Consider the following 27214-nt stretch of genomic DNA (forward strand, 5'->3'; position numbering starts at 1 on the left):
GTTTTCTTTCAGGATTGACCTCTAATTAGCTTCAACTAGCTTCCCATCTCCTCTGGCCAGATTCCCTGTCACTACTAAAGAACAGTATCTACACAGCATGATGCTGCCACCACTTTATATTACCCTTAGGACGGTTGGAGTTGAAAACAAAGAATGAAAACTTATTGACTGCAATCACAAAACTATACTCCTTGAGTGCATGTGTTTTGCACTGTAAGTGTACCGGCTGGGAAGTGCATACATTTAAAACGGCAAAGCAGCCATGCATTGCAAAGTCTTGTAAAGGTTTATCATCAACCTATTGAAGAAGGTGAAATGAAATATTTCCATAACATTAAAATATACAAATCAGCACAGTAAACAAAGAGCATTAGGGCTGTTTGTGTAAATGACATGTTCAATGTAGCAAAGTTTTTTGGGTTTTTTTTCCCCAGTGTTTGTATTACTCACGTGTGCAAGCCATTGAGCGCGGGTCGGTTTCAGCACGGTAGAACCCTTTCTCACAAATGCACTCCATGGCCTGTTCATGTGGAGACGAGCTGTGAGGAGGACATTTGGTGCAGTAGGCATCTGTGGCTGAAGCTTTGTACGTTCCAGGTCTGCATGCTGGAGAATAGAAATAAAGAATAAAATTATATGGACTTTAAATATTAGCCAAGCAATAGCTGCTGAAGAGTTAAAAGCCTAGCAGCCCAATAACTTTATTTATTTATAACTTTATTTTAATTATAATGCCAGCCGTGTATATGAGGTTCAATGCATTAGTTTTAGAATAAAGTTATCCCTTCTTCAGTAAATATTATATGCCTTGTTTGTGCTGCAGGTGCAGTGATGCCCCTCTTGGCCAAAAATGCCCTGAAATAATTTGTATCTTTTTAATCTCAATAATGACCTGAATAATTCTGCATTATTAAAATGTTTCTCCCACCGAAGCAATTACAGCAGTCTCTGTAGAAATCAAAAACATAAAAAAAAGCCTTTTTGGCTCAGTTGAATGTTATGAGTTATCTTTTAAAAGTGGGCGCTTTTCATTTTTAATGATTCATAAATTAGAGTTCACTAGCATTAAAAAATAAAAGGTTTATATCTATAATATGATTAAATTGATATCCAAGAAAAATAAAAAAATAAATAAAAAGTGTTGCCTTAAATAACAGGTTAGGGTTTTCGAAATTAGGTTCTGTTAAAAAGTTATAATGAGTTAACATGTTATCTTTAACATGTGACCTTTAAGAAGTCTTATTGCAAGTCCAGATTCCTTGGACCCAAAGACTGAAGTTAATGGCTAATCCAAGAGAGGCTAAGATGAAATTGAACTTCTAGCATCTCTAAACAATTAAAGTCTGTAGATGTAGTTTATGCAATGACCATTCAGACCATCATCACATTGGCAAATTTAACATTTTTTAAAACCGCTTAATTATTCACATGAAGGGTTATGATGTTCTTGAGATTTGAATTGTTCCAAGATGGTACGAGGTGATTTTATAATTTGCCCCTTTAGGACTAGAAATTAGTTTTACTGTTCACTGTAGACAATTATTTTGTCTAATTGATTTAGACAAAATAAAGATGCCATGAGAGTTTTTTTACTGCAAGTAAGAAATGCTCATCATCTTTCAACAGAACCACATTGAAAAAAGATTCTGTGCTAACAATTTAAGAAGAACGACTAAAATTTTATCAATGCTGCTGGTAACAAAGGCACTGTATCTGTGTCAGTCATTGGCAAAGATATAAAATGCAATTAATACATTAAAAAAATAAAGTCAGAGCAGTGATTAAAAGCAGTGATTATCTAAATCGGACAAATAAAAGCTCAGTTTTGTTTGCATTAAACAAATATCATTTTAAACTGAAAGAAGAAAGAATATGTCCACAGGTTAAAAAAGAAGAAGAAAAAAACAATCTGTCAGGCCGTTCAGCACCCATGGCAAAGAGAAAGCAAACAATGTTGGATTTAATTTATTGTGACATGAGTTCCACAAGAGATCCTTTCTCATCAGGCTAAAGACTTGCCGAACTGCAGGCCGTTACACTACAATAACCCGACGCAACAGAAAGATCAGCCGCCTTTCCTCCTATGTAAGAATTAGATTTTGACAAAACCAGGAGAACAACAGTACACGGCCTCGGTCACAATAATAATCGCAATAACGTAGCACGACTGTTGCTCTTGGTGTTTCCGTGGTTGCATATTAGTCATTATGCGCAGTCATAAAAGTGAGGAGGGAAAACCCTGATATAGCTCAATGGAAGCAGCCTGGGGACTTGAATGATTTCCCTCTTGCATCCTAGGGAGGGAGAAGGAATTCCTGGCTTTCCTTTCTAGCACCATGACTCCAGATTACACATGTATTTATTTACACATCTGCAGGCCTGGCAGTCCCGTCCAGGCAAGCCTTTCTTACAGCTGTGCTAAAACACTATTGCAGCATGAAATGATGGTGTCTCCAAACATTGTGTATGTATTTACATATACTGCAGGTTTGCTTGTGTGTATGGATCAATAATGTGGCGCATTCCACCAGGTGCTGATTACATGTTTGTGTGGCAAGAAGGTGTTAAGTATGCAGCAGGTGTGTGAATGCACCAGCTGATTGCTTGTACCGCTGGTGAAGGTCATGGATTTAATCAAGCGACACGTCACTTCTCGCAGGAAAGCTGTAGATTCTCACATAAGTACAAACACCCACCCACCCCTACACGCCCACACACACCAACACACACACATAAATTTGCTCGATGTTTCTGTAAACCGAGGGGCAGCAGAATGGAAACAGGGGCCTAAAAGTAATGTGAAATGTCCCTATGGCTGGAACTTCTTCCACCTGGATGATGTACTCTCTTGCATACAGACAGTATTTTTAGGCAAATCATTCATCATACAGGAGCCTAGTCCACTGGTGCAAACCCCAAGAGACCCAAAAGAACACCGAAAAAAAGGATATGTGTGTCGGTGTGTGCGTGTCGGCGGGTGTGCGTGTGTGTGTGTGTGTGGAGGAAATAGAAAGTAAAGGAGTAGGAAGAAAGGGACAGGAGTGATAATTCTCAGGGGCTTTCAACTCTTTCCTCCATCCTGTCGGGTTCTAAGGTATAGGGGTGCCTGTTCTGTGCTGGTGACCGTGTTTGTGTTCCTGTTGGTTGGGCTGCAGGAGCGCGGTGGAAAAAGCAGCTTTTCTCTAGAGGCCGTGCATCCGGAGAGTCCTGGCTGTCCAGCCAGAGAGGCACAAAGGATCCTACTGCTAAAGGACAGACATGGCAACACATGCCAGGCCTGGCAACCGTACAACCGCCTGATCTAAAACTTTTTGCAAGAATGGCGGCCTGGCTATATGTGGAGCCCGCTTCACCTTAACGGTTCTGCTTGCTGCTCTGGTGTTCCGCCTGACTCTCATTACAGTTTTTATTAAACGTCTAAGGACATCTTAGACTTTTAATTTTACACCACTGCACACGAAAGCTGGGTTTGCAAGCCGTTACACCTGTATGTGAACCGTTTCTCGCAGTATTTTATTTCAAAATTCCTTATATTTCTAGCACAAATTTCCAGAGCTCTCTGACTCTATTAGCCCATTTTTTAGGTATAAATAAAAATGAACTGATGGGATGAATGGATGGACAGACATCTTCTCAATGGAGGGATGGAATAACAGATGGTTAGGATGGATAGACAAACAGATGAACTACACAACAATCAAACAAGTGGATAAGAGAATAATGTTTGGAAATAAAAATATTTTTCCATACCCTTTTTTTTCTGTTCGACATGGAAATTACTGGAATCAAATTTCCTGTCATTCAGGCTATATTTGAAATGCGCTCAATAAATTATTTTCCTACAGTCCTGATAAAAACTGGCCTCAGATGCAGGGTCCAATTAATTATTCATGAGGTCACCAGAGAGAGTAAGTGTATTCATGCCAATCGATAGCTCTTAGATATGATATAGTGCTGTTGTTGAAGACACCCTCAGTCGCCACGCTCTGATTGAGATGGGAAAAGGACAACTTCTTCCTTCAGGAAAACAAGCTGATACAAACTGATTGGAGTCTGTTGATTCAATTTCTAACCTATTCTACTCTTTATAAGTCTGAAAATAGTTTCATTAACCTTTCAAGGAACATCAGAAAATGGAAACGCTGTCCCATAAGATTGGGTCATTTACTGTTATCCTACCAGTTCCACTGATAAAATTTGTTTCATACATAAATATATAAACAGATTTTATACATATATCCATAATTGTGAAGAGGAAGGAAAGAGAATAATGTAGTTTCAAATAATCTTTTTTGCTTAACTTAGCATCTTTAATTTTGATAAACCAATACCACTATTCACTGAAGGTTTCGATGGTCTTTATAGAACAGCAGGCAGGTCAGGGGGAAAGTTGTGGACAACTCTGAAACAGGGTTAGGTATGAAAACAAATTCTCAGTTTTGAAGAACTCACAGAGCTCTTCTCAATCCACCATCTGTGATGCATTCACTAATGTAGTGTAAAACAGTTTAAAAGTCATCCCAATCAATGTTTTGACTCTGCGACAGACTGGCGACCTGTCCAGGGTGTACCCCACCTCTCGCCCGAAATGTCTCGCTGGAGATAGAGACCAGGATGGATGGATGTTTTTGACTTTTACAAAATAGTTAACTACAATTTATTGCAACTTTATTTATCAGTTTAAGAACTTTTATTTTATTTCATTTAACAAGTTGCACCGCAGTCATTCTGATATGTGGAAAATTTTAACCACCAAGCGCTACAGAAATCCATAATATCTGTCTTAAGATAAAACAAAAAGAATGTTTTGAGATATTTTTTTCTTATTTGCCATATGACTTAAAATAACAAAGTAATATCAATATTATGGTGAGTTTTAGTTTATGGACAAACCATAAACTAAAATTAAATAGGAAACCAGAAAGTTTTATAATATACTGCAACTGAGGTTCTGAGCTTTTCCATAATCATCATGTCTCCTATCAATACATACCAGGTTTGTGTTTCAAAGTCATTATTCTCAACTGTACTGAACTGTATTGAAAAAAAAAAATCTGTTTTGTGTGTTTTGCACATATGCCTGATCAAAATACCAGCTTCGGTCTACAACAAAGCTTTATCCTCCATTTCATTCAAGTGTTACTCCTAGTTTAGGCTCTGATTGATCTGTTTTCCTGCTTTTCGTGGCACTTGGTTCAAGTCAAACATTGGCCCGGTCCCAGCTTTAACATAAAGGGCAGAAAGAGGATGTCTATGTGTGTTTGTAAATAGGTGGGGGGTATAGTTAGGTTGTTTATGTGTATGTATGTGTGTTCAGCGAGTGAAGTTGTGTAAAGCTTGCTGGCCCACGGGGGATGAGCTCCATAATGGTCACTATGGCAACAGGCTTTCAAGATAGAACCCTTCGAGTACCCCTCGAGTGGCACAGCTCCTGGAGCACAGAGCAGTCTGTGTGCTTGCATGAGCGCGCATGTGTGTGTGTATACAGGCGTTAGTTGAGGCAAGCTATTTAAAAATTGATACATCAAGCGTCAGTGGAGAGATCTAACAAGATTGAGTCTGACGTCCTTCGCGGCCACCGAGGTCGCGTCGCCGCGTGTGTTTATGTGTGTTTGTGCCCATGTGTACATGCCCGTGAAAAATGCCTCGGATCGAATTGACATTGCACTGAAAGAACTTTGCACAGATGCTAATGAAAGTTGTACTGCACCTTATGGGTAAAAATAAACATGCAGGTGAACCATTCAACGTGTCATTAACAGCATAAACAAACTCCCTAAGCTGGTGTTTGCTCAGCAAAGTGGGATCTTTAGATTTTGCGTCATGTATATGTAATTTAGTTTCTGATAGGAAAATTGATGTACAATTGTCCTGAATCAACTGGAAAAAAATCTGTCAAATGTCCTGTTAAATTTGCTGCTATTTTGGATGATTTTTCTGTTATTTTGACAGTTTTTTGTTAGCAATGAGGTTCAGTTCTTTGGGTTTAAAAGGCCTCCTTGCCATCACCCTAATCTTTAGCTCCCTCCACAGATTCTCTATGGAACCACTCCAAAGTATTAACATTACTCACAGTCAGAAGAAGCATTGTGATAAAAGAAATTAAGGATTACTTATGAATGGGTTATGAATAATTTTGGCTTAACGTAGCAAAAGAATATATAACTACAACACAAATATTGTACTGCTGACAATGACGCAGCAGCAACACTGACCTAGAGCTGCAAAAAGCATTCGCTAAATTGACCTGAACATCAGCATGCTGGACGCTTGAAACTAGCTGTAAACTGCAGCTCAACCCATGACCCACCTTCCTATATATACTGTATATATATATATATATATATATATATATATATATATATATATATATATATATGTGTGTGTGTGTGTGTATGCGGACTTGATGTCTTACGAAATCCCCTTCCTTTCCGCACGTTTGCACCCTCATGTCATGCACATATCATGCAGATTGGAAAACATTGTGACAGCAGCTTACGGGCACAAGATGTACCACAGAAATTACTTCTGCCCTCAAGAGGCCACTACTAGAGAAAGACAGGTTAGCTCCACGTGTGAAAATTGGACACGGGCAATGACCAGATGGACACTGCAGCGCTCCATGATTGACATTTCAGAACTGATTGTAACGTTTCCTGTGGAATCTTTTGAGTCCCACTCCGCTTCACAAACACACTGATGCACACGCATGCGTGCACAGAGGGTCAGACCAGATATGAAATGCTTTATGATGACCACTACATGAACCACATGAGTACACGCCGGCTGCTTTCTGATCCACTCTGTCTTCTGGATACCAGCCAATTACTGAGAGCGACCAAGAGGAACTTACAGGATTCCTGCCTACGAACTCTCTGCGTATCTGTCTGTTCTCCATCTTTTGTCTGCCTCTGTTTTTTCCTTATCACTCCACTTTCCTCAATGTTTGTCAATTCATGTTTGGTCTTTGTCTGTGCCTTCCCTGTGTTACATACTTTCTCTGCATCTTTAGTTGAGTCATGTGTCTGTGAGTCTGCCTTTGAATGTGTGTCTTTATTTCCCACTGGGCTGTCTGTCATACTTTGACCCTGACCTTCTCTAGAGCTCCTGCACAAATATTTACTCTCTTGCTGACAGACACACACACATACATAAACCCCTCTGAGGAAAAAAAAAAATTACAGGAAAATAGAGAAAGCTCAATTTCATTGCAATTACGTGTCGCACACATCCACACAGACAGACACTTTTCTAGCAGTAACCCAAGCTGATGGCACACTAATTTTGAGCCCGGGTGATTATCTTGCAGTCTAAAAACAGATTAAATTGATACCAGGTGCATGTGTTTGTGAGAGTCTGTGTGAAAAGGGTCATGGACGAGAGGTGGATGGTGAAGGAGAGACGAAGAAAAGGAGGGAGAAAACATGACAGGCCTATAGTGGTCTGCTGGGAGTTAGCTCCACAGTCTGAATAACTTATTCTTCTGTTTGTAAGGCTATCAGGTTAAAGGGCCAGCAGAATGAAAGGATAACTTGTCTCTTTAAGGAACTTTCATTGCTTCAAGATCTCCAAATCCAGTCAAATGCACATGTATGCTATGGTCACACCGTTCCCTCACGCAAACCGTTGCAGTAAACGTGCCGACATCAGCCAGCCCCGTGACCACTGGAGTGCACGAGGAGCGGTGCACCTCTTTTCCTCACCCACGTTATTTTCAGTTCATCACTCTCAATAATTCATCCTCTCGGGTAGAGAGGGAACGGAGAGCTCCATGGTTCTTTTCTCTGTCACTCTCTCTCTCACACACGCACCCGCGCACGCCCACACACAGTGTCAGAGGTAGCTACAAAGCCATATTCTCTGTGTCCTCAAGCTAAAATTGTAGCCGATTGAAGCAAAATAGAGTCCATGATTTGTTTCCTCTTATTCAATAAATGCTTCATAGAGTTACAGTTCCTGGAAGAAGCTTTCCAGCTCCTTGAACTTTTCTGACTTTTTTTACACTCCATCTGAAATCTTTTAGTGATGTTATTGTGATTTTATGTGATAGACCGACACTTAGTAATGTGTAGCTGTGAGGTGGGAAGAAATTGGACATGATTTTTGACATTTTTTGGTCATAAAGTTCAATTATAGTCTCATCTGACCAGAGCACCTTGTTTGCTAAGTTTTGAAAGGATATTACTATATTCTTTCAATTTTCTCTGACATTCCACAATTTGGTGCAACTTTTTGTTGGTCAATGCAGGAGTGGAAATTAAAAATTTTTGAAAATCTTTTACCGGCCACTCAGACATTTCACCAGCTACTGTTTTTTTTTATTTTTTTTATTACAAATCCTGCAAGTACAAGCAAATTATAGAAAATGTATGATTTATTCTTAACTCTATGAAAACCAATTTACTGACAATAAGTTTACCGTACAGATGTACATATACCGAATAATTTAACATAAAGCATGGACACTTTACCAGGGTTGTAATGCAATAAGTTAATTTGAAGTAATTACTAACGGCAAACTTTAACTACACAACCCTAACATTCTTGCAATCATATGTTGAACATTTCCAAATTTTGGCAACAACTCTCCCTAATAGCATTTATTAAAGATGTGTCTAGAATTTTTTAAAATATTTTAAAATTGTATCAATAGCTGTTTTCTAACTGTTTTATTTGTTTTCCCTTACTTATTACGTTTTCTATTGAAATCAACAATTATTACTAAAATATCTCAGAACGTGATCATTATTAATTCCACGGGCCATCATCATCATCATTCTTGTATTACTCCAGAGTTTTTCTGGTTACCTGGAGCTTAGTGTTAGCTTCCCCCTCACACACAAATGCCTTCCTGCCTACATGAAACTTTTTCTTTATGAACATTTTCACTCCTTCTTACCAGGCAGCAGCAGCTAACCTGAACTCTTCCTCCATCTTGTCCCTGGTCACGTCTCTCTCACCATCCTCCTCCATCAATATTAAAGCCCCTGAATTGCTAATTCCCTCTTCTTGTCCGCTACTGAATCTCCTCCAACGGTCAAAGTCAGTGTTTTAATTAACATATCGGTTAGTTTGACACATTTTTCTGAATGGGCTTATGCACTTTTTAGCTTTTGTTGTAATTTTTCCTGACCTGCCCCGTCTTGTATCTAAGGAAGAGGATTAGGGCCACCAAAAAAAAAAAAAAAAGAATTCTGAGATTAAAGTCAGAATTCTGACATTCTGACTTTAAAGTCAGAATTCTGACTTTAATCTCAGAATTCTGACTTTAAAGTCAGAATTGTCAGAATTCTGAATTTGATTTCAGAATTCTGACTTTAATCTCAGAATTCTGACTTTAATCTCAGAATTGTCAGAATTCTGACTTTAATCTCAGAATTGTCAGAATTCTGACTTTAATCGCAGAATTCTGACAATTCTTTGACTTTAAAGTCAGAATTCTGACAATTCTGACTTTAATCTCAGAATTCTGAGTTTAAAGTCAGAATTGTCAGAATTCTGAATTTGATTTCAGAATTCTGACTTTAATCTCAGAATTCTGACTTTAAAGTCAGAATTGTCAGAATTCTGACTTTAATCTCAGAATTGTCAGAATTCTGACTTTAATCGCAGAATTCTGACTTTCTGACTTTAAAGTCAGAATTCTTTTTTTTTTTTCGGTGGCCCTAATCCTCTTCCATATGTATCCGCTCATTTTCTCGGACTCCGGTTAGCTGGAATGGTTATTTATTTTGACAGTTCCTCAGTCCAAGGAGGACTGAGGAATTTTATTGGATAATGTCCGTCAATAAAATCAACCAATGGGCTGTCGCGGTCGATGAAAATTTGATTTAATATATTTTTTTTGTTAAATCATGACAATGTAGGGCCGCCAGATATGGACATTATGTACATCAGTCTGGACTCTAGACGGTCAGTCCTCCCCTGGACGCTTTTTTTTTTTTTTTCTGTTCAAATTGTCAACCCGCCACAGGTCCGGTTGTGTTGCTCCAATTTACACATCACTTCATACTTTTACCCGCATTTGGCCAGTGATGGTTGCTAATTTCCACCCCTGGTCTAATGACTAAATGGCAAGTAAAAGTTTCTGCTAGTTAAATTTGAGGAGAGAAAAGGTGGAAAACTTATTTTACCAAGGCACTTTCTAATCAGGATTGACAGTGACTAAATTTGATTGAGTTTATAATGAGTAATAACTAGACATTTGGTAAAAAAAAAAAAATGTTAGCTCTTGACCTTAAAATGTTGAGGTCTTGGCCTTGAGACCTCCTGAGTAAATCGGAGCAGAAAGACTTCAGCCATCATTAGTCAAAGCGTGCTTCTTGCTGCACTCCCAAGTGATGACGTGCTGTAAATTTGTTTGCGCTCCCTCTAAAATGCAGTCCAACATATGCTCACCAAACCTTGTGATCAAAGCAGCGCTTAGGAATGATCTCACTTCCTGTATAGTAACAGGGCTTAATTTAGCGGTGGTGGACAAAGGCTTTTGAAAAGCAAGGTTTCGTGTGGCTGCTCTTGGGAGGCTTGGTGTAAAGTTTTGAGCCAATGTTGGTGAAGATTAAAGAAAAATAAAGAACGAGGCCTGGAGAAGATTTTTTTTTTCATGAAATCCAGTGGGGCTGAAAATCCAATATTGGAAAATCTGACAGCACAGAGTGCAAACAAATAGGTAATGAAAACATGACCTCCCTGGCAGAGGTAACTAACACTGAGGCTGCAGAAGAAAGTCACTCTGTCACAGCTACATTAGTGACAGATCAAGGGAAATTATCCACCTGGATATTACTCTAGATCAATATGAATGACTCCATAGGCTTCAAATATTATCATAACCCTCCTAGTGCAGAGCTGTCTGTCAACGAATAAAGCATCCCATAAAAAAACTTTCTACACGCATCTTTGAGATGCATGCCCCTGTGAATCCATTCAGCCTGCTCCCAGTCAAGGGTGTCGCATACAAAAGAGGAAAATTGCCACTGCAGGTAGTTTTTTGTGCTAAACAAAGTCCAGCAAAGGCTTTCCATCTGAGTAAGTCTTATCAAGATAATTCTGTTGATAATGCCACCTTGAAAGGTACAAGAACCCATCGAGCTTGATGCAGCTCCTTTCACACAGCAAGGCACCGGCGTGAAAGCAAGTCATAAAAAGAGACTATGGTGGTGGTGGACATTACTCTCATGAATAATGAAGAATCATCAAGCTAATCTATGCATGTATAAGTTGAATTCAACAAAGTGTAAATCCCATTCCTGTCTAAAAATGTTTCTTTCTTGGTTCTTGGTTTTGAGAATCTACTGTAGTATTTCACACCACCTTTTATTCATGAACTGTTAAGTATAAACAACAATGTACTTAGACACATGTAATTCTGAGATGTTCAAGAAATATATTTTTTGCATGCTTACTGATTACGCCGGAATATGACTAAAATGTTATACCGTTAAATTCTAGTTGTTTTCACATCTGTTAATTTAAATTTACTGAGGGATGTTACCAAAAATCTAGCAAACTTTAAAAGTGTTTTACGTAACAAAACAAAAATGGTGCATATTTATGAATTGTAAAGAAATTATATTTTACAAGTAAAATCCTGTAACTAAAGTTATGCTTAGTTGTGTGCACTGCTAGTTGTCAATATATGTAACATTTTGGATGAAGGGAAAAACATTAAATGTTGTTCTCATCTGATCTGTACGTGTCTGCTGTGTCCTATTCATGTTTTTTTTTAATCAAATTGCAAACAGGATTTCTTACGGCAAAAGTGACAAATGAAGGAAAGTAATTGAGCTGCACTTTATTTTGTGGTATTATAGTACATTGGGCATAGCAGAAATTTAAGCCACATTGTTTAGATTTGCATGTATAAGCATTTTTAGAAAATCATACATCACTTTTATTTTTAGTATGCACTAGTTTGGGCTGGTCAATCACATTAAATCTCAAAACCATACATTGAAGTTTGGTTTTCATGTAAAAAAGTATGAGCATTTTAGTAAGAAATTACAAAAAAACTAATAAGCTGGCCATCCCAGACACCTGGTAGCTTTCTTTGCACTTTACACACTTCACACTGACAAAAACTAAGCAGTAAACACACAGAGCAAAACTCAAACCCAAGTTAAATGTACCTCTAAATATTTGCATTTTAGAGGCCACTGGACTCAACAGACTGTTATTAATAGTGACAATGAATTTGTTCCATCTTTCAGCAGTCTTTGTGTTACGTTTGTTTCAACAATTTCTTTGTTTCAATTAATTAGTGGTTTCTTTTGGAGGAAGAACAAAGGAGCAGCTGTAACATACTCAAACGCAGAAACAAATTGGATTTCAAACACAGTCACATCTGTTTGTATTAAAAAAAAAACAACAAAAAAACCCCAGCCTGTTTAGCGCCGATCCAATCGTACATCTGGAAGCCATCCATGAACTAGAGAGAGAGTAAGGGAGGGGAGTCGGGGGAAGGGTCAATGGCTGCCTTCCTGTCCCTCTATTTCCTGCCCAGCAAACCCACTGGCAGCCTGAACGTCTCCTCTGCTATCTGAATTAACACGGATTTAACACTATGGAAATGTGAAAATTGTTAACTTCCCCATGAGTACGTAGATATTTATCCCTAACTGGAGCTCAGTAGCATATGGAAGACAACCAATTAATGAGAAGTGTACCCAAAGGCAACACGCTCTCCCCTCTACACCTCTCTCCTTTTGTACCGTGTCTCCCTATAGGGAGTAGAGCTATATAAGGATGTGCAGAGCTGAAACATGCATGAACAGTTCTCCAGTCCTTGGCCTGCTTTTTCTGCTTCTCTCCTGGGGGTTGCTTGCACAGCTCAAACCACTGCGCCAGACCCAGCCCAGCTTCACAGTATCCACTCTCCTCCAAAGCCAACCTTTTTGTCCTCAGGTTTGGCTTAGGCTAACATCTCAATGAAGCAGACACCCTCTCTCCCCCCACCATGGTGCTAAGGGGGCAACCTCAGCTCACTGTATGCGCGGCGAGCAATCGGCCATGGAGTAAGAGGGACTTGTGCTTGTGGAGAGTCGGTGTGAATTGACATTATCTGGGTCAGTGCAGTGTGGGTATGTAGACTGGGACTACAAGCGTAGGGAGGATACAGTGAGAGCCTAAGCCTTTTTGTGGCTTTTTTTTTTGTCATTTATTCAAACACAAAAGAGAGAAGATGAGACCGAAAAGTGGGGAAAGGGATGGAGTTGAGGAGGGACATGTGAAAGAGAGGAGATAACAGGGAATAAAAGAGAAATTAGGAAGAAAAAGGTGGTTGTGATTAACCAAATAAATGAACCTGGACAAGCAGAGCAGCAGCAAGGCTCACACAGGCAGGTGGAGGACAGATGACTGGCCTTTACATGGACCATATATCTGTTTGTCCTTTAAGTACATCTGGCTTGTAATAACACCCTGCTGCCTGACACCTCAACAGCTTAATGCCCCAAAGCCTGCAGGGTGTACACACATACACACACATTCACACACTCCACAGACTGTATACAGCAAAAAAAAATAAAAAATAAAATAAAAAATCCCCTAGCAAGCTTTTTAAATCCTTCTGTTAGCTGCCCACCACCTTCCTACACACACCTCTGAGCTCTCAAGTTTCCAAGCTGTCGAAAAGAGAAAAAAGCGTGTCTGTCTTTGTGCATGAGAAGAGGCTACTGGAGGGCAGCTTTTTGCATCTGATCTACATACTGAGGGGCACACAGGTGGATCGATGCATCCACAGCTACAAATACATTTGTTGTTTGCAAAAGTAGAGAATGAAATACATTCATCGGCCACTTTATTAGGTCTGCTTGCATTCAGCTTTCATTCTGTGGCTAGACGAGGTAAAGATGAATTGCTGAAGTTGATACAAAGAATTAAAATGCAAAAGAGAGGCAATTTATACAGATTTGAACATGGCATAATTGTTGATGTTAGTTCGAATACTTTAGGAACTGTGGGGATTTTCCAGAACAGCCATCTCTCAGGGTTAGAGCGACTGGTGGGAAAGAGAAAAGTATCCAGTAGACCAAACTGCTTTTGTGATGGTTATTTGGAGGAGGAGTAGATGAATTAACCACTTCCTTCAGCCAACGTAAGCGAAATTCTATTTCTAAACGAACAACCTGCAGAACCTCGAAGAAGGTGAGCTACAGCAGCAGACAACCTAACCAGTCACGATTCCTGTCAGGAAACTCAGGTTATCTTCACACATCCTCACCAAATTTCAAACATTTACAGATTGTGAAACTTTTACCTGGTCCAATGAGTCTGGATTTCAGCAGCAACACTCAGATGTTTCATGTTATCACAACAATGCCTTTCCATTTGCCGTTTATAGCTGTTCTTAGGAGTGTGGGACTGAGAAGTAGTTTGCATGCAAGCATGAAAGAACCAAAGCAACACTCCAGATATATTTTTGATGAGGAAGTAAAATCATAATATAAAGCTAAAGAAAAGTCAATTTTACGTAATACCCTCCTTTATGTCCATAATATTCCTCATAAAACTTTGAGTTTTCTCTGCACAAAGTGAAACTTTTCTCCCAGACAACAAAAGTTTTAACTCTAACTTCTTCCCTGCTGGGCTGCCGTCAGACCTTGGTCTGATTGACTGAGCAGCTGAGCAGTGGGCCTTTGATTGCTTCATGTTATGTACTTCTTGACAGTTTTTCTTTTTTTTTTTTCATCTCCATCCCTTAAAGCACAATTTTAACACTGGGCTTTTTATTATGACTCACAACTGTTTCCTCATGCAAGAACTCCTGTGCAGCTTTGGCTGGAGTTTTCCAAATGGAGCCACTGAGCACATCATTTGGTTTTGATTTCTGCTACCGTCCAAGAAAATAAAAAAAAATGCACACATAACCACTTGAAATGCAATAGCATGTGTTACCATACAGTTTATACACAAGTTCAAGGATATAGCGCAAACCTAAAGTTAATAGGTAATTTAACTCCCTTGGTTTGTTAAGCAGAACCACATGAAGAACTGACTGGTTTAGGAGAGCTTTGAAAAAGTACAGTGCCTTCTGTCATTATTGAAAGGCAGAAATAAGGAAAAAAGTCTCAGGATAAAAACTTATTTCACTCCATGAAAAACAGTGAATTTTCTTTTAAATGTTTATTGTAAGAACATTTATTACAAAATCGTTGATGCCACAATCAATGTCCCTCCCTACATTTCAAATAAAGTAAAGCTAGGTGGCAACTGAATTATGTTACATTTTAAGTTGATCACAGTGCTTAAGAAGATTTAATATGTGGTTGCCGTTTCTTTTAGCCATTCTTCAAAACTGGAAAAATAAGAGAACACACCCTTCAAGAAAGTCAAATGTGTACTTACTGTCGTGATACCATAAAAATGGACACTAAACTTGTTCATATCTACATTTAGAGCACTAAACTCTGACACCAGATGAGAACCCAATTTTATATTTTGATCACATACAGTGGAGAAAATGTTTAGGGAGTTAAAAGAAAAGATCAAAGTCAGAGAATTTCAGACGCCAAGACTCAACAACAAATATTTAATTTCATGATTAGATTAAAAAAAAAAGACTGTCTACTATAAAAGGATTTTATTCAGTAAGGTCACCCAAGATTTGGTAGAGAAAAGCCAAGAGACAAACTTTTATAGGTGTAAATCCAGAAACGATCCTCGGTCTTAATATGTTGTTGCTTTCATGTTGTTCTTGTATAGCATTGGTATCAATTCTGATGTATTCCTTAGTTGTCATTGTTGATAGTAATCCTCTCCAAATCAATCTATTGTAAAATGGTCACAAACACCAAACCTAGAGGTTCTGTCACCAAACTGCAAGAATATTATTTTCCCAAAAGCTAAAAAATAAAGAGTTTCAACTCCCTGAATCTGCCTGACTTCATTCAAATTATGTCCATGGCTGAACAGGTGATTCACACAAAACCAAAATGCACACTGGACTCATTCCTGAGTGGTTTGAACTTTGTGCAGTGAAAAGAACAGTGGGAGCGCTAAGTGGAATCAATGACAGAAAACTCTGAACGGGTCCTCAGGTAAACTAAGCTCTTGCTTCATGCTGACAGCATCAAACAGATAAACGAGTAAGAACAAAACGAGAGAAGGGAACCCATTAGATAGCTGTAGCTAGCAGGAACAAGTACAGATAGACGTGTCATGCTGACCCACATTGCATTTGCCTGCTTTGGAAAAAGAGGAGATGAAAGAAGGAAAACTTGTGTTAAGGTGACGAGTGCCTGTCCTTTAAGTGCTCTCCTCCATCTCTCTGGCATCTGATGAAGTAATTGGGGCTGTCAGACACACCAAACACACAAACATACACCTGGATAAAGGCGTATATTTGACACACACACTCCAACCCTTCAGCATGAGTCCCTAGAGGTTTAAAGACAGAGAGGTTCTACAGAAGCATTCACTACATTCCCTACCAGCTGTAAGAGACAGAGACAGCAGGAGAGGGCAGGGGAGTACCAAGTGGAAACGGAGGTGCTGGAGGAAACAGTGGCAGACAGACACAGAGAGGGCAAACAGGAACAGAATGCACAAGAGACACACACGGAGGGAAAAGAAAGCAAGAGAGAGAAAGAGGCAGAGGGCTACTCCAGCACCGGGGGCGGGGAGAGATGGAGGAGAAGTGACAAGTGTGTGAATGTGAAAAGGAAAGGGATGTCTTTGATTTAGAGTGAGAGGAAGAAATAAATTAAACAGCTCCAGAGGCAGCAAACAAAGCAGAGCAGTGTGATTTCAACAGAGCAGAGAAGCTATGACCTCTGAGTAACAGTGCATTTGGAATGAAACTCAGTAAAAACCATTTAAAAATTGTTGCTTTTTTTGTTTTTTTACAGCACCAATTATGTCATCATTTCTTGTTAAATTAGTCTTTACAAAATGTCCTTTTGTGTGAATGCCGCTACACTGGCTCAGCAAATGTCAACCACTGCTTTAAGCCTGCCAACTGGCTGCTTATTTCCAGCAGCCTTGTTCCCTCCTTGCACTGTCTGCACGTTAACATTTTCAGAATCCCTTTTTCGCTCGAGAAACAGCAGCCTCAGAAAGAGCAACCTGGAAACTGAAAATGGCAATTGTAAGTAAATCCATATCTATCAATAAGGCCTTCAAGGGGCAGTAATATGTATTTTCCAGACACATTGTGCCATTTTATAGAAAAATCAAGTAGCTATGTCATCTTCAGTTGCTATAAAAATGCTGCATATATCAAACATGACTTAAAAGAAAAATGACTGTGTGATATGACGCTTTTCTGACACTGCCTTCAGCATGTCATTGTAACAATGATTTTCATGATGCCGTTAACAACTGTTGGTAGGATCATTGGACTGAGAAGCAGTTCATATGAAAAACTCTGCAAACACTCAGTTCCATCAGGTCTTATAGCATAATATAAAGATTTAAAAAGTCACTTTTACATACCACCTCCCCTTTAAACAACACTGATTAGTCATCCTGGAGTGTTGAACTGTACTTCACATAGTCAAGCGTTCTATACCCTGCCGATACATTAAATCTCATAACCCCAACCATGGGGAGGTTCCAATATCACCATAGGTGAACACAGCTTAACATAGGACTTGTTAAGCTCCAACTGAGGTAATTAGATTTCATTAGTTAACCATTTAGTTTGTATTTAATTGAGCTGAACCCAAACACATAGCCAGCCTACTGATGGATCCACTCTGAAATACCTCAGAAAACACCAGACAATTCGACAAAAATACTTCAAGCTGCAGATCTCAGATAGAAAACTTGTAATCGAGGTCATTTTATTTTATAGAGAATTATTCATTTTGATTTATTTTAAATAAGTTGTTTCAAAAGATTATTAAATTTATTGGTATTTGTGTGTTATTAGTTTTTGCTTCTGTAACAAGTTAAAGTCTTTTCTGAATGGCCTGAAGGCCATGACGGCTCACCATCAAGCAGTGAAGACTGCTTCAGATAGAATCATTGTTGATGATTCAGCAAAAATACACAGACAAGATAAAAAATTGTATACGCAGGAGAGTTCAACGGCAAATCTATTCCGGAATCTAAAATAAAAGAACATAAAAAACATCCAATGTAAGCCAAAAAACATGTTTTTCTAGAAAACATTATCTGCATTGCCGAGAGAAAAGTGAAACTTTCTAGGAGGTTTGTGAGACACGTTTATATTTGGTGCCAAACTAAGACAGCGTTTTTAGAAATAGTACGCCGTGCTAACAGTCAAGCATGGTGATGGCATTGTGATTGCATCGGGGTGTCTTTCTATTTAAGGAAATAGACAATCTGGAGTGGAACCATGACTACTGCTCTCCACCAGAAATCCTGAAAGATAAGATCAAGTCATTTATTTGTGACCTCACGCTCCAGCGTACTTGGGTAAGGCACCAAGACAATGATTCAAAGGTCACTGACAGGCCCATCTTTGAATGGCTAACATTAACAAGACAATAGGATTTAATCCAATTGCGATATTGTGGCAGGACATTCATGCTTGAAAAACCCATCACTGTGACTGAACTAAAACAATTCTGCAAAGAGGAGTGGACCTAAATTGATCAACAGTGATGTAAAAGATTCATTTACAGTTTTTGCAAATGCTTGACAGCTATTGTTGCCAACATGGTTGGCACAAGTATTATTAGGGGTAAGGGGAAATTACTTTGTAGCATAGTGCCAGATTATTTGGATAGCTTTTTCTCCTCAATTTTGAAATCATCATTTATAAATTGCATGTTGTAGCTGTTCAGACTAGTTACTTTATTATTTATTGCTTTCCAGTGATAACTTTTTGATAAAAACCATGCAAGTGTGACAAAAACACCACTTTACAACCATTATAGCCCTAAACAGTGATTATTTTTTTTATTATATGATGATAAAAATGACCATTTTTACTGCAGTCTTTAATTAGGACAGCACTTTCAACAAATTCTGCTGCAGCCCGTTTCACAGTCTGATGATTCTTCATCTGTTTACACGACAAAGAAAGAGCCAGTTTGTGGGGTTTTCATCTTTGTCCATGCAACCATTCATCCCATCAACACACACTCATTTATGCACACTTCCCTTAAAGAGATTATGAAACATTGGGTTGGAAAAGACAAAAGGAGAAAGATGAACCCATGATCTATAAATGTTTAACGAGAGCAGGCAGTGAAGATAAGGCATGCTTGAAGAAGGAGAACAGGGACAGAGAGAGGAATGGTGAGGTGAAAAAGGAAGACAGTGCCAGAGAAGATGAGTGAGAAGCAAAATGGGTGGCTGGTAGAGAGCAAGAAGTGGAGAATGGTCTAATTATAGAAGCAGACATCAGAGCATAGCCAGAAAGCAACAGACAGAAAGGGGAAAGAGCAGGAGATTTGGGGGGGAAAAGGGCCGTAATAGGAGGTGTCTGGTGTTTGTCTAACACAGTAAGGCCAGTAATGATTCCATTAGTGCTTCAGACCAAGACAGAGAAACAGAAGGAGAGACGGAAAGAGTGGAAGGGACGGGGTGTGAATGAGAGGCATGATAAGAGATCAAGATTCACTAAGAACATTTGAAGACAATGTTGAGTATCGGAGTAGGGAAGTGATAGAGGAAGGAAACCTGGACCCACAAAAAAGAACAAGAGGGAGAAAACTCGGGCCCTCCATTAAGTGGCTTGCTCACCTCCACGTTGATTATACAAATGAAACTCCAGGCCTTTCTGTGTTTCTCTCTCCCACACTCACCCCTTTGTGTGAAAGCAAACTAGAGAGGATCATTTGAATGCATTAGTGGCGCGTGTCGTCCCCATGGTAGACCTCCAGATTGTGTCGGGGCAGGAACCTTTTGTTCAGAGCCAATGCAGAGCGCTGAGAGGAGCTCTTCAGAAGTGCAAGCTTCGTTCTCACAGGGACACATTAAAGCGCAACGCACCAAGCTGCCTTACTGCTCTGCACCCTCTTATGTCTTTTATGAATCCTCTTGTAAAAAGACGGCTGATTATGGATGCAGTTACATTAGCTGGCTAAGTGAGTTTTGACAAGAAAAGAGGGGGAAAAAAACACAAAAATAGAAACATTTGTATGGTTTGAAAAAAAACCCAGCACAAGCACCATTGTTATTCAGGATAAAAGAAATTGTGTGGCATTATTTTATGAGCAGCAAAAACCCATGGGATTTGATTTGCTGACATATGCGGGGTACAAAATTATTTTGCTTTGTGGTGGTGAAACTGCAGTTCTATGGAAATGTTCTCCAATAAATAAAAACAAATACTTCAACAGTACACAGCAGCCAAATCCCAACACCTTTCTCAGGCTTAAATCCACTCTAAGGTGGCACGATACAAAACCCCTTCTGGTTCACACCCAACATTATTTTTGGTCGGTGCATGTGGAAAGGTAAGCCCACTCTTCCAGTTCAGGATGGTTCACAGAATAACAAACAATATATAATCTATATGCAAAGATCTCAAAGTAAGGTGTTAAGCTTAGGATAAGGCAATGGTTCCATATTAGGGGTGCATTGCCATTGCAGGAGGGGGGGTACGGAAAGCAGTATGGATGAAAAAAAGAGTTACACAAAAGGGTTTCACTGTAAAGATGGTTTATAGTTTGTTTTGTTGCAACCTGAAGTGTGAAATAAACTTCAGTGGAGTTTGAAAACAAAATATGTGTATAGGTTTATGGCTGGTTGAACGATGTGTGTGCCCAGTTGATTTTGTTTTCTTTTTGTTGGGGGGATTTTATTGTAATCCATAGGGGGGCCCAGAAAATCTTTGGGAACCACTGGGATAAGGCATTTGGTCATCAAAGTAAGGAATTTGGAATTCCCAAGCAACATTATCCAACTCATTGCAGGGTTTCCCAGAGTGTTGCAGGCCATAAGTGATATATATTTCAATACTTGCCCAGGAGGCATCTAAATAGGATCAATTACTATTTTCAGATGAAATAGAGCAACAGAATGATGGCAGAATTTCTCATCCTATCTCCAAGTCTTAGTTCGGCCCCCTTTTTCAGCTGCTTGTATCCAGATTTTCCACTTTTTACAACCATTGGTGACAGTTTGAAAATAATATTTCTAGTAAATTGAGAGCTTTGTTTTTTAGCTTAGCTCTTTACTCATAACGATGGACAAGAGCACTTCGCTTGTCTCGAAGGACCTTCACGCCCATGTGTCAGTCTTTCCGTAACTGAGTAGACAAGAGCCACATATATTTTCTGACCTCTGATCTCAGTGTCAATAAGACTGTATCATTTCAAAACAATCAAGCACAGAAATATAAACTAGCCATTTGCCACTGGGTTAAAAAGCAAGCTTGTTAAATCTCGGTCTATTCTCTTTGGAGTGATAACGCTAAAGGACCCAAGTGATGAATTCATGAAGGTCAACTGTTTCACACCATAAAGCTGTATCTTGGTCCCAAAATGTAGAAAGTGACATAGACCCTCACAGTGAGGAGAGTGAAATCATTTGAAAAGCTGTCAGGGAGATCACCTGATATAACCACAGCAGACAGACAGGCAGACAGGCAGGACAGGCAAGACAACTCAGCAGTCTGTGCCTCATGATTGAGATGCAGCCAGCATTCTGCCACGATCTGTGCGCATTACCAGTCTGCAAACTGCAGAGCACATTTTGTTCTTATTCACTTGTCTCTAAGGACCAACTGCCAAGTTTCTGAGTGTCTTGGCGGCTGCTTCTCCAAAACAAGTGAAATTGCATCGTGTGCACCCATTTCTACTTTGTTGAGATGAATATCTGTGCTCCAATTTTCCCAAGGAAGTGAGTCCTTGGGGATAGGTGACAGCATGAGCATAATTCAAATTGCACGCATGCACAGTATGCTTGCATGCACACACACACATGCTAGCTCGCACTCATGCACCACACACACCACACACACCATTTGAGAGAGTTTTACAACTCAATAATCTTCCTCCACAAGGCATACCTTTTCCCTCCACAGCACACATCAATGAGCACTGCCTTATTCTCTCTCTCTCACTCTCTCACACACACGCACACATGTGTCTTTCTGTATTTACAAGGACTCGGCATTGATTTCCATTCACTTTTCATTCATGTCTGTAACCTAACCCTGACCCTTACCCTAAACCTAACCATCAACAGAACATGTCGAACCCTAAACTCAGTTCACACTGTAGTCCTAAACCCAACCCCTAACCCTATAGCAGCACTTCATCGTATGGAGCCCAGGCTGTGCGCCCCCTAAGGAGCACCGGGTTGTCACAACATAAGCAACTATTGCAAAAACTGGGCCTTACAGAGTGAGAAATGCCAAAACACACACGCAAACACACGACTTTTCTCCATGAGCATTAGATATTCCCCTTTGATAAACAACACACAAAAAAGACTTTATGCTTTAAAGAAATCCCTACCTGTTCCTCTCTATTTGCTGTCTGTGCTTTGTTAGGAGTGATGACACACAAAGTATCATCCTCTCCATTCTGGGTTAATTGTTTAACTTAGAAGGCAGAGGGTTTTTTTTCTCCCCCTTTCGGACTTTAACTTTTGTCTGTTATGAAACATGTTGGATTTATAAATGTTGGCAACCTTTTGAAAAGAATCTACATTCTCTCCATGCAACACACACTATTAATCCTTGATACATGTAATCATTGATTTGCTAGCAACGCTAATCAGTGACCATTTTATCTTCCCTTAAAAGGCATAAAATGCTCCTGTAAAGGATGATAGGAAGAGTTCAATACTATTGTTATATGTTTGTGTATTATAGTTCTTAAGGAAAAACTGCAATAAGCTAAAAACTTTATTGGCTCGTCAAAACTCTGGAGATCAGAATTCACCCACAAATCTAACTGGTAGATCTACTCTTAAATATTTCCTTAACTTTGACTGACTTGGTGACACCTTGACATGTTTATAAGGATTCCTTTGCTTATACCACCACAGAGAGCATAAACGGCAAACTTACTTTGACAAAAGATGTGACTTTCCAGCAATAAAACATATCTGTTGTGTCTGCATTGTTTAATTTATGTCACTTTTTTTTCTAAGACACAAATATATATCATCTATTTCCATTCCACTCAATCCTCGTCGTCCCCACCCGACTCACGTTGGCAGATGTCCTTGTTCTCCTCAAAGCCTGGTTTGCACACGCATCTCCCTATGGGGACCAGCCAGCCTCCGTCTGCGCTGCAGTACATCTTGGGCGGCTCAAACTCCTCAGAGGCATTTACACAAACTCCATGGACCTCCACCAGCGCCGTTTCTCCTCCTGTTATTGTGTCGGGGAACTGGGCCAAGTTGCGCACAGTCAGAGGACACTTCTTGTAGAAGACCCTGACTGAGACCAAAGCGATACAAGCACCCAGGTCTTGGAAGGCCAGGTAGAAACCCTTTTTACTCAAGTTGCTGATGTCTCGCACTTCTGTGTTCAGCTTCAAGACACGGTCACCAACGTCCACCTGTGAATGAACAATGCATTTTCTGTTAGTTTCTTTGAAAGACACCTGGGGTTAGTGCATAGCCACACCTAGATAAACAAGCAACAGTCAACTGGCTACTTAACAAAGTTGACTGTTTTTCCGTTTATGATCAGCATTTGCAACATTTACCTTCACTGATGCACCACAAAATCAACTGGTGACTGAAAATTGGTGACTTTCCTGGCTGCGATCAGTGACTAGAGGTTTGCAAGCTAAAAATCTTATTATTTTTTTTTACCATCAGTTATGACTCTAACAGGCTGTGTAAAATCCACACTCCTAGGTGTAGGCGTTTTACCTGAGAAAAGTTGTGTTCAGCTTTTTTCTGTATTATTGAGGTGTTTAAAAACATATACGAATTTAAAGGGAAAGTGTATTTCCAGTTCATTCAGGCAGCTACTTTAAACAAGAATGATCTCCAGCAAATAAAATGAAGCTGAAAATATTGCAGCAAATATGCACTGTCTTATCCTTTTGAGACAAATTCTGCCTTGGGTGATGCTCGATACGGAAATGTTAGCAGTCTTGGAAATTTTACAATTAAGGTGAGGCTGCTGCTTGCAGGGAGCAACGCTAATGCCACTAATCCTATTAATCATTTTAAATACTAAAGTAAGAAACAAAATATATATTAAAATATCAAACTTTAAATCATTTTTGTTTTAATTCTGAAATATGTAATATTTAATTCTCTCCTGCATATATTCAGTGAACTGTTACCTTCAGTCCCAAATAAAAAAGTAATCAGTCATGACAAAAGATTAATAATAAACTAACCCATGAAAGCAAAAAGAGTCTTTTTTTTCACACAAATGTTAAGAAGGAGACAGATTTTTGTTGAATTGTTTTGTCATCAAAAAGTGTAATAAATTGTAGTTTTGCACCCTTCTACATATTGAGGTGCAAAAAAGATCTTCAGCATTGTCTTGTAAAGGAGTAATATAATGTAATTCATTTTAGCTGGGTTCTTATTTTGATGAATTGCTCTGTCAAATAATTTGAGGATAATGTAATAAAGCAGCAAGCAGTCTTTTATTTTACTTGAAACATTTTGTAAAATGGAAATGTTTCAAGTTATGTAGGATATGTAGTTTTTAAGGATGAGTATAAGAAAGTTGGAAGTCAACAAAGTTAGTAACTTGAAAACGGCCCAAAAATGTCTTGATCTGTGAATTTTCAATTAATTGATGAAATACATACTAACTTCAGTTGCCAAAACAGGAGTTGTCAGATGACACCTCAACAAAAAAACAGCTCATCTCTACCGAGTACTGATAATTTCCCAGCTAAATAGAGCAGGATACCCAAGTTTAAATTCCAATTTTATTTATTACTCAAGAAATGTTTATTGTTCAAAAGCCTATCTTATCAAGTTTCATTATGCAACCATTTCCTTTTATGAAATATATCGTCAAATTTGCAAATATAATTTTTAAAAATCTGTTCAATTTAAAAATAAGAATCGTTGTAGATGTTTATGTTGCTGGGCATAAAGGCTCTCGTATATTTGTTTGCATTACATTGGATCTGAGGAGTATTATCTGGGATATCAGTAATAAGATGACCAACTTTTGTAACAGAAGTGTTAAAATTATAGTTTGTCGACCATGACACTAGAACTGATTTATAAATGCAGGACATGAGCTATTTCATTCCAGGTAGGTCAGTGTGTGCCCATACCTGTGTAAAGCTCTCATCTGCAGCGATAGTGTCAATCTTGACATATTGGCTTTCCTTGATGAACCACAGGTTGGCATTGTTGGACTCATAGTAGTACATGTTGAAAGTCTGCAAAACAAAAGCATCTGTCAATATTCAGGCTGGATAAATGTCAAGCAGGCAGACTTTTAAACTTTAACCAGTGATAAACTAGTATTTGTTCATTCGTTAAAATTCCTGCCAGTTGTCTGAATGTTTGGGAGTGTTTTCACTGTAATGCACATGTAGCTGTGTGGGTGTGTTACTTCAAATTCTCACCTCAGTAACCACATGGACAAAAGAAAAAAAAACGTTGTAGAAAAACATTCAAATACATGTAGAATTTTAGGAATATCTTGTTTCATCCTTTATTTTTTTTTCTTGTCTCATAATTCTTCATCTATTCAATATCTGTCAAAGTGCACTTCAGCTTGTATGTGTTTGTTTTGTAGTGCTTATTCAAGATAAAAGGCAGACAAAATGAAACAATGCTCTTTTGCTGCTCTGCAGCATAATGTGTTACGCTCAAGAGAAGCACTAATTTCATCCAAGTGATAATTAAATTATAAACATTTCAAGTCAACTCTCCATAAGCCTGACATGAATAAATATGTTAATGTGCTGCCTACGAACAAATTAAGAAGGCAAAATGTTGTAAAATTATCCAGCATAATGAATTAAATGTTTATTTACCGTTGAGGGACTCCATTCAGTTCCCATCATAAAAAAGCTAATCTTTTGTCTCTGAAACTTCCACTGCATGTGCTTAGGGATTATTTATTCCCAATTTATAAATGTTTCAATCATAAATATGTCAGATTACTATGAACCCCCCCCCCTGGCCCCCCCAAAAACCCCTCTGATTCAAGTAGTCCAAAGAGGCAGATTTACAAATGTTCTATAACTTTATTTCAAATCTGACTGTGACATTGATTCTGCCTTTATAAAAGACAAAAAAAGCTGTGTTTGTTCAAATGGTCTTCACAGCGAGCAGTCACAAAACAGCAGCAGCATTGCTGGACAATTTCCATGTGTTCAGGGGGAACAAAAAGTAACAAAAAGAGAAGATCAGGACGCAGATGTTTCTTATATCTCAAGCTCGAATAGTATCCCTTTTATTGCCTGTCTGCAAAATGATCCAGACCTCTTTACAGGTGCCAGAGACCCCGGGCAGGCTGTTGCAGTCTCTCAGGGTGAATTTGATTTCGATGTAGACTCGCTGCGCTCCCTCCCGGCTGATGTGCCGCGTCCGCAGCCAGTTGTTTTGATTGGCCTCCATTACACTGCACACCTGGTAAGTCCTCATCGGGGTGTTCCTCTCATCCATCACACTGATCTCCTCCCACTGAGAATGATAAAGAGAGGGATGTGCTATCTTACTCTTTCAATTACATTTCAAAGCTGGCTTAAGGTTTTAGGACACTATGAGATTATTGCTTTTTATGTACAGGTGTTTCTAAATACACCACAATATCCATTAAAAACATTTTCTTTTAACAACTATATTCAATAGGTGAAACTTACATTATATGTACAATTGATACATTACTCTCTGAGTGATACATTATTAATTTTGATGACCGAGGCTTACAGTTAATTAAAACCCAAAATTCAGTTTTTCGGGAAATCTGGGTTTCTTGCAAGTAACCTAAGAACAAATGAAAACATTTATTTAATACAGAAATGTTATTTTATGTCCTAGTTTTGGCTTAGACTATCATGAGAAACACTGCCGACTTGACAGTTGTCCAGCAGACAGTCAATCACACCTTCCACAAGGAGCACAAGACATAAAAAGTTATTGCTGAAAAAGCTGGTTATTCACAGAGTGCATATTAATGAAAGGTTAAGTGGAAGGAAAAAGTGAGAAACAAAAAATGCAGTAGGGGTAATCAGAGCCTTGAAAGGGTTGTGAAGCCAAACGCATTTAAAAGTTTTGGTGATTCACCAGGTCCAAACTGCAGCTGGCCTCAGTGCTTGAAAGTCGCCATACAGACTGGGCTACAACTGTTGCAATGTTTGAAGTCATCTACTGGTGAAAGTACTACAATGTCTGAAATGTC

General features: G+C 39.0%; 1 protein-coding gene across 3 annotated transcripts in view; it reads right to left on the minus strand.

Annotated features, from left to right (window-relative positions):
- The window catches only part of LOC116721665 (ephrin type-A receptor 3-like), a 104669-nt gene that overhangs the window by 49703 nt on the left and 27752 nt on the right, over positions 1-27214 (minus strand). For all 3 annotated transcript variants that reach the window (XM_032565530.1, XM_032565529.1, XM_032565531.1), the window contains 4 exons: positions 26296-26496; positions 25134-25241; positions 23081-23432; positions 451-606 (listed from right to left, as the gene is read on the minus strand). In XM_032565530.1, coding sequence (XP_032421421.1) covers positions 451-606; positions 23081-23432; positions 25134-25241; positions 26296-26496 — 817 coding nt within the window. The remainder of the gene's footprint in view (positions 1-450; positions 607-23080; positions 23433-25133; positions 25242-26295; positions 26497-27214) is intronic.

The sequence above is a fragment of the Xiphophorus hellerii genome, chromosome 6, assembly GCF_003331165.1.
Source record: "Xiphophorus hellerii strain 12219 chromosome 6, Xiphophorus_hellerii-4.1, whole genome shotgun sequence".
NCBI lineage: Eukaryota > Metazoa > Chordata > Actinopteri > Cyprinodontiformes > Poeciliidae > Xiphophorus > Xiphophorus hellerii.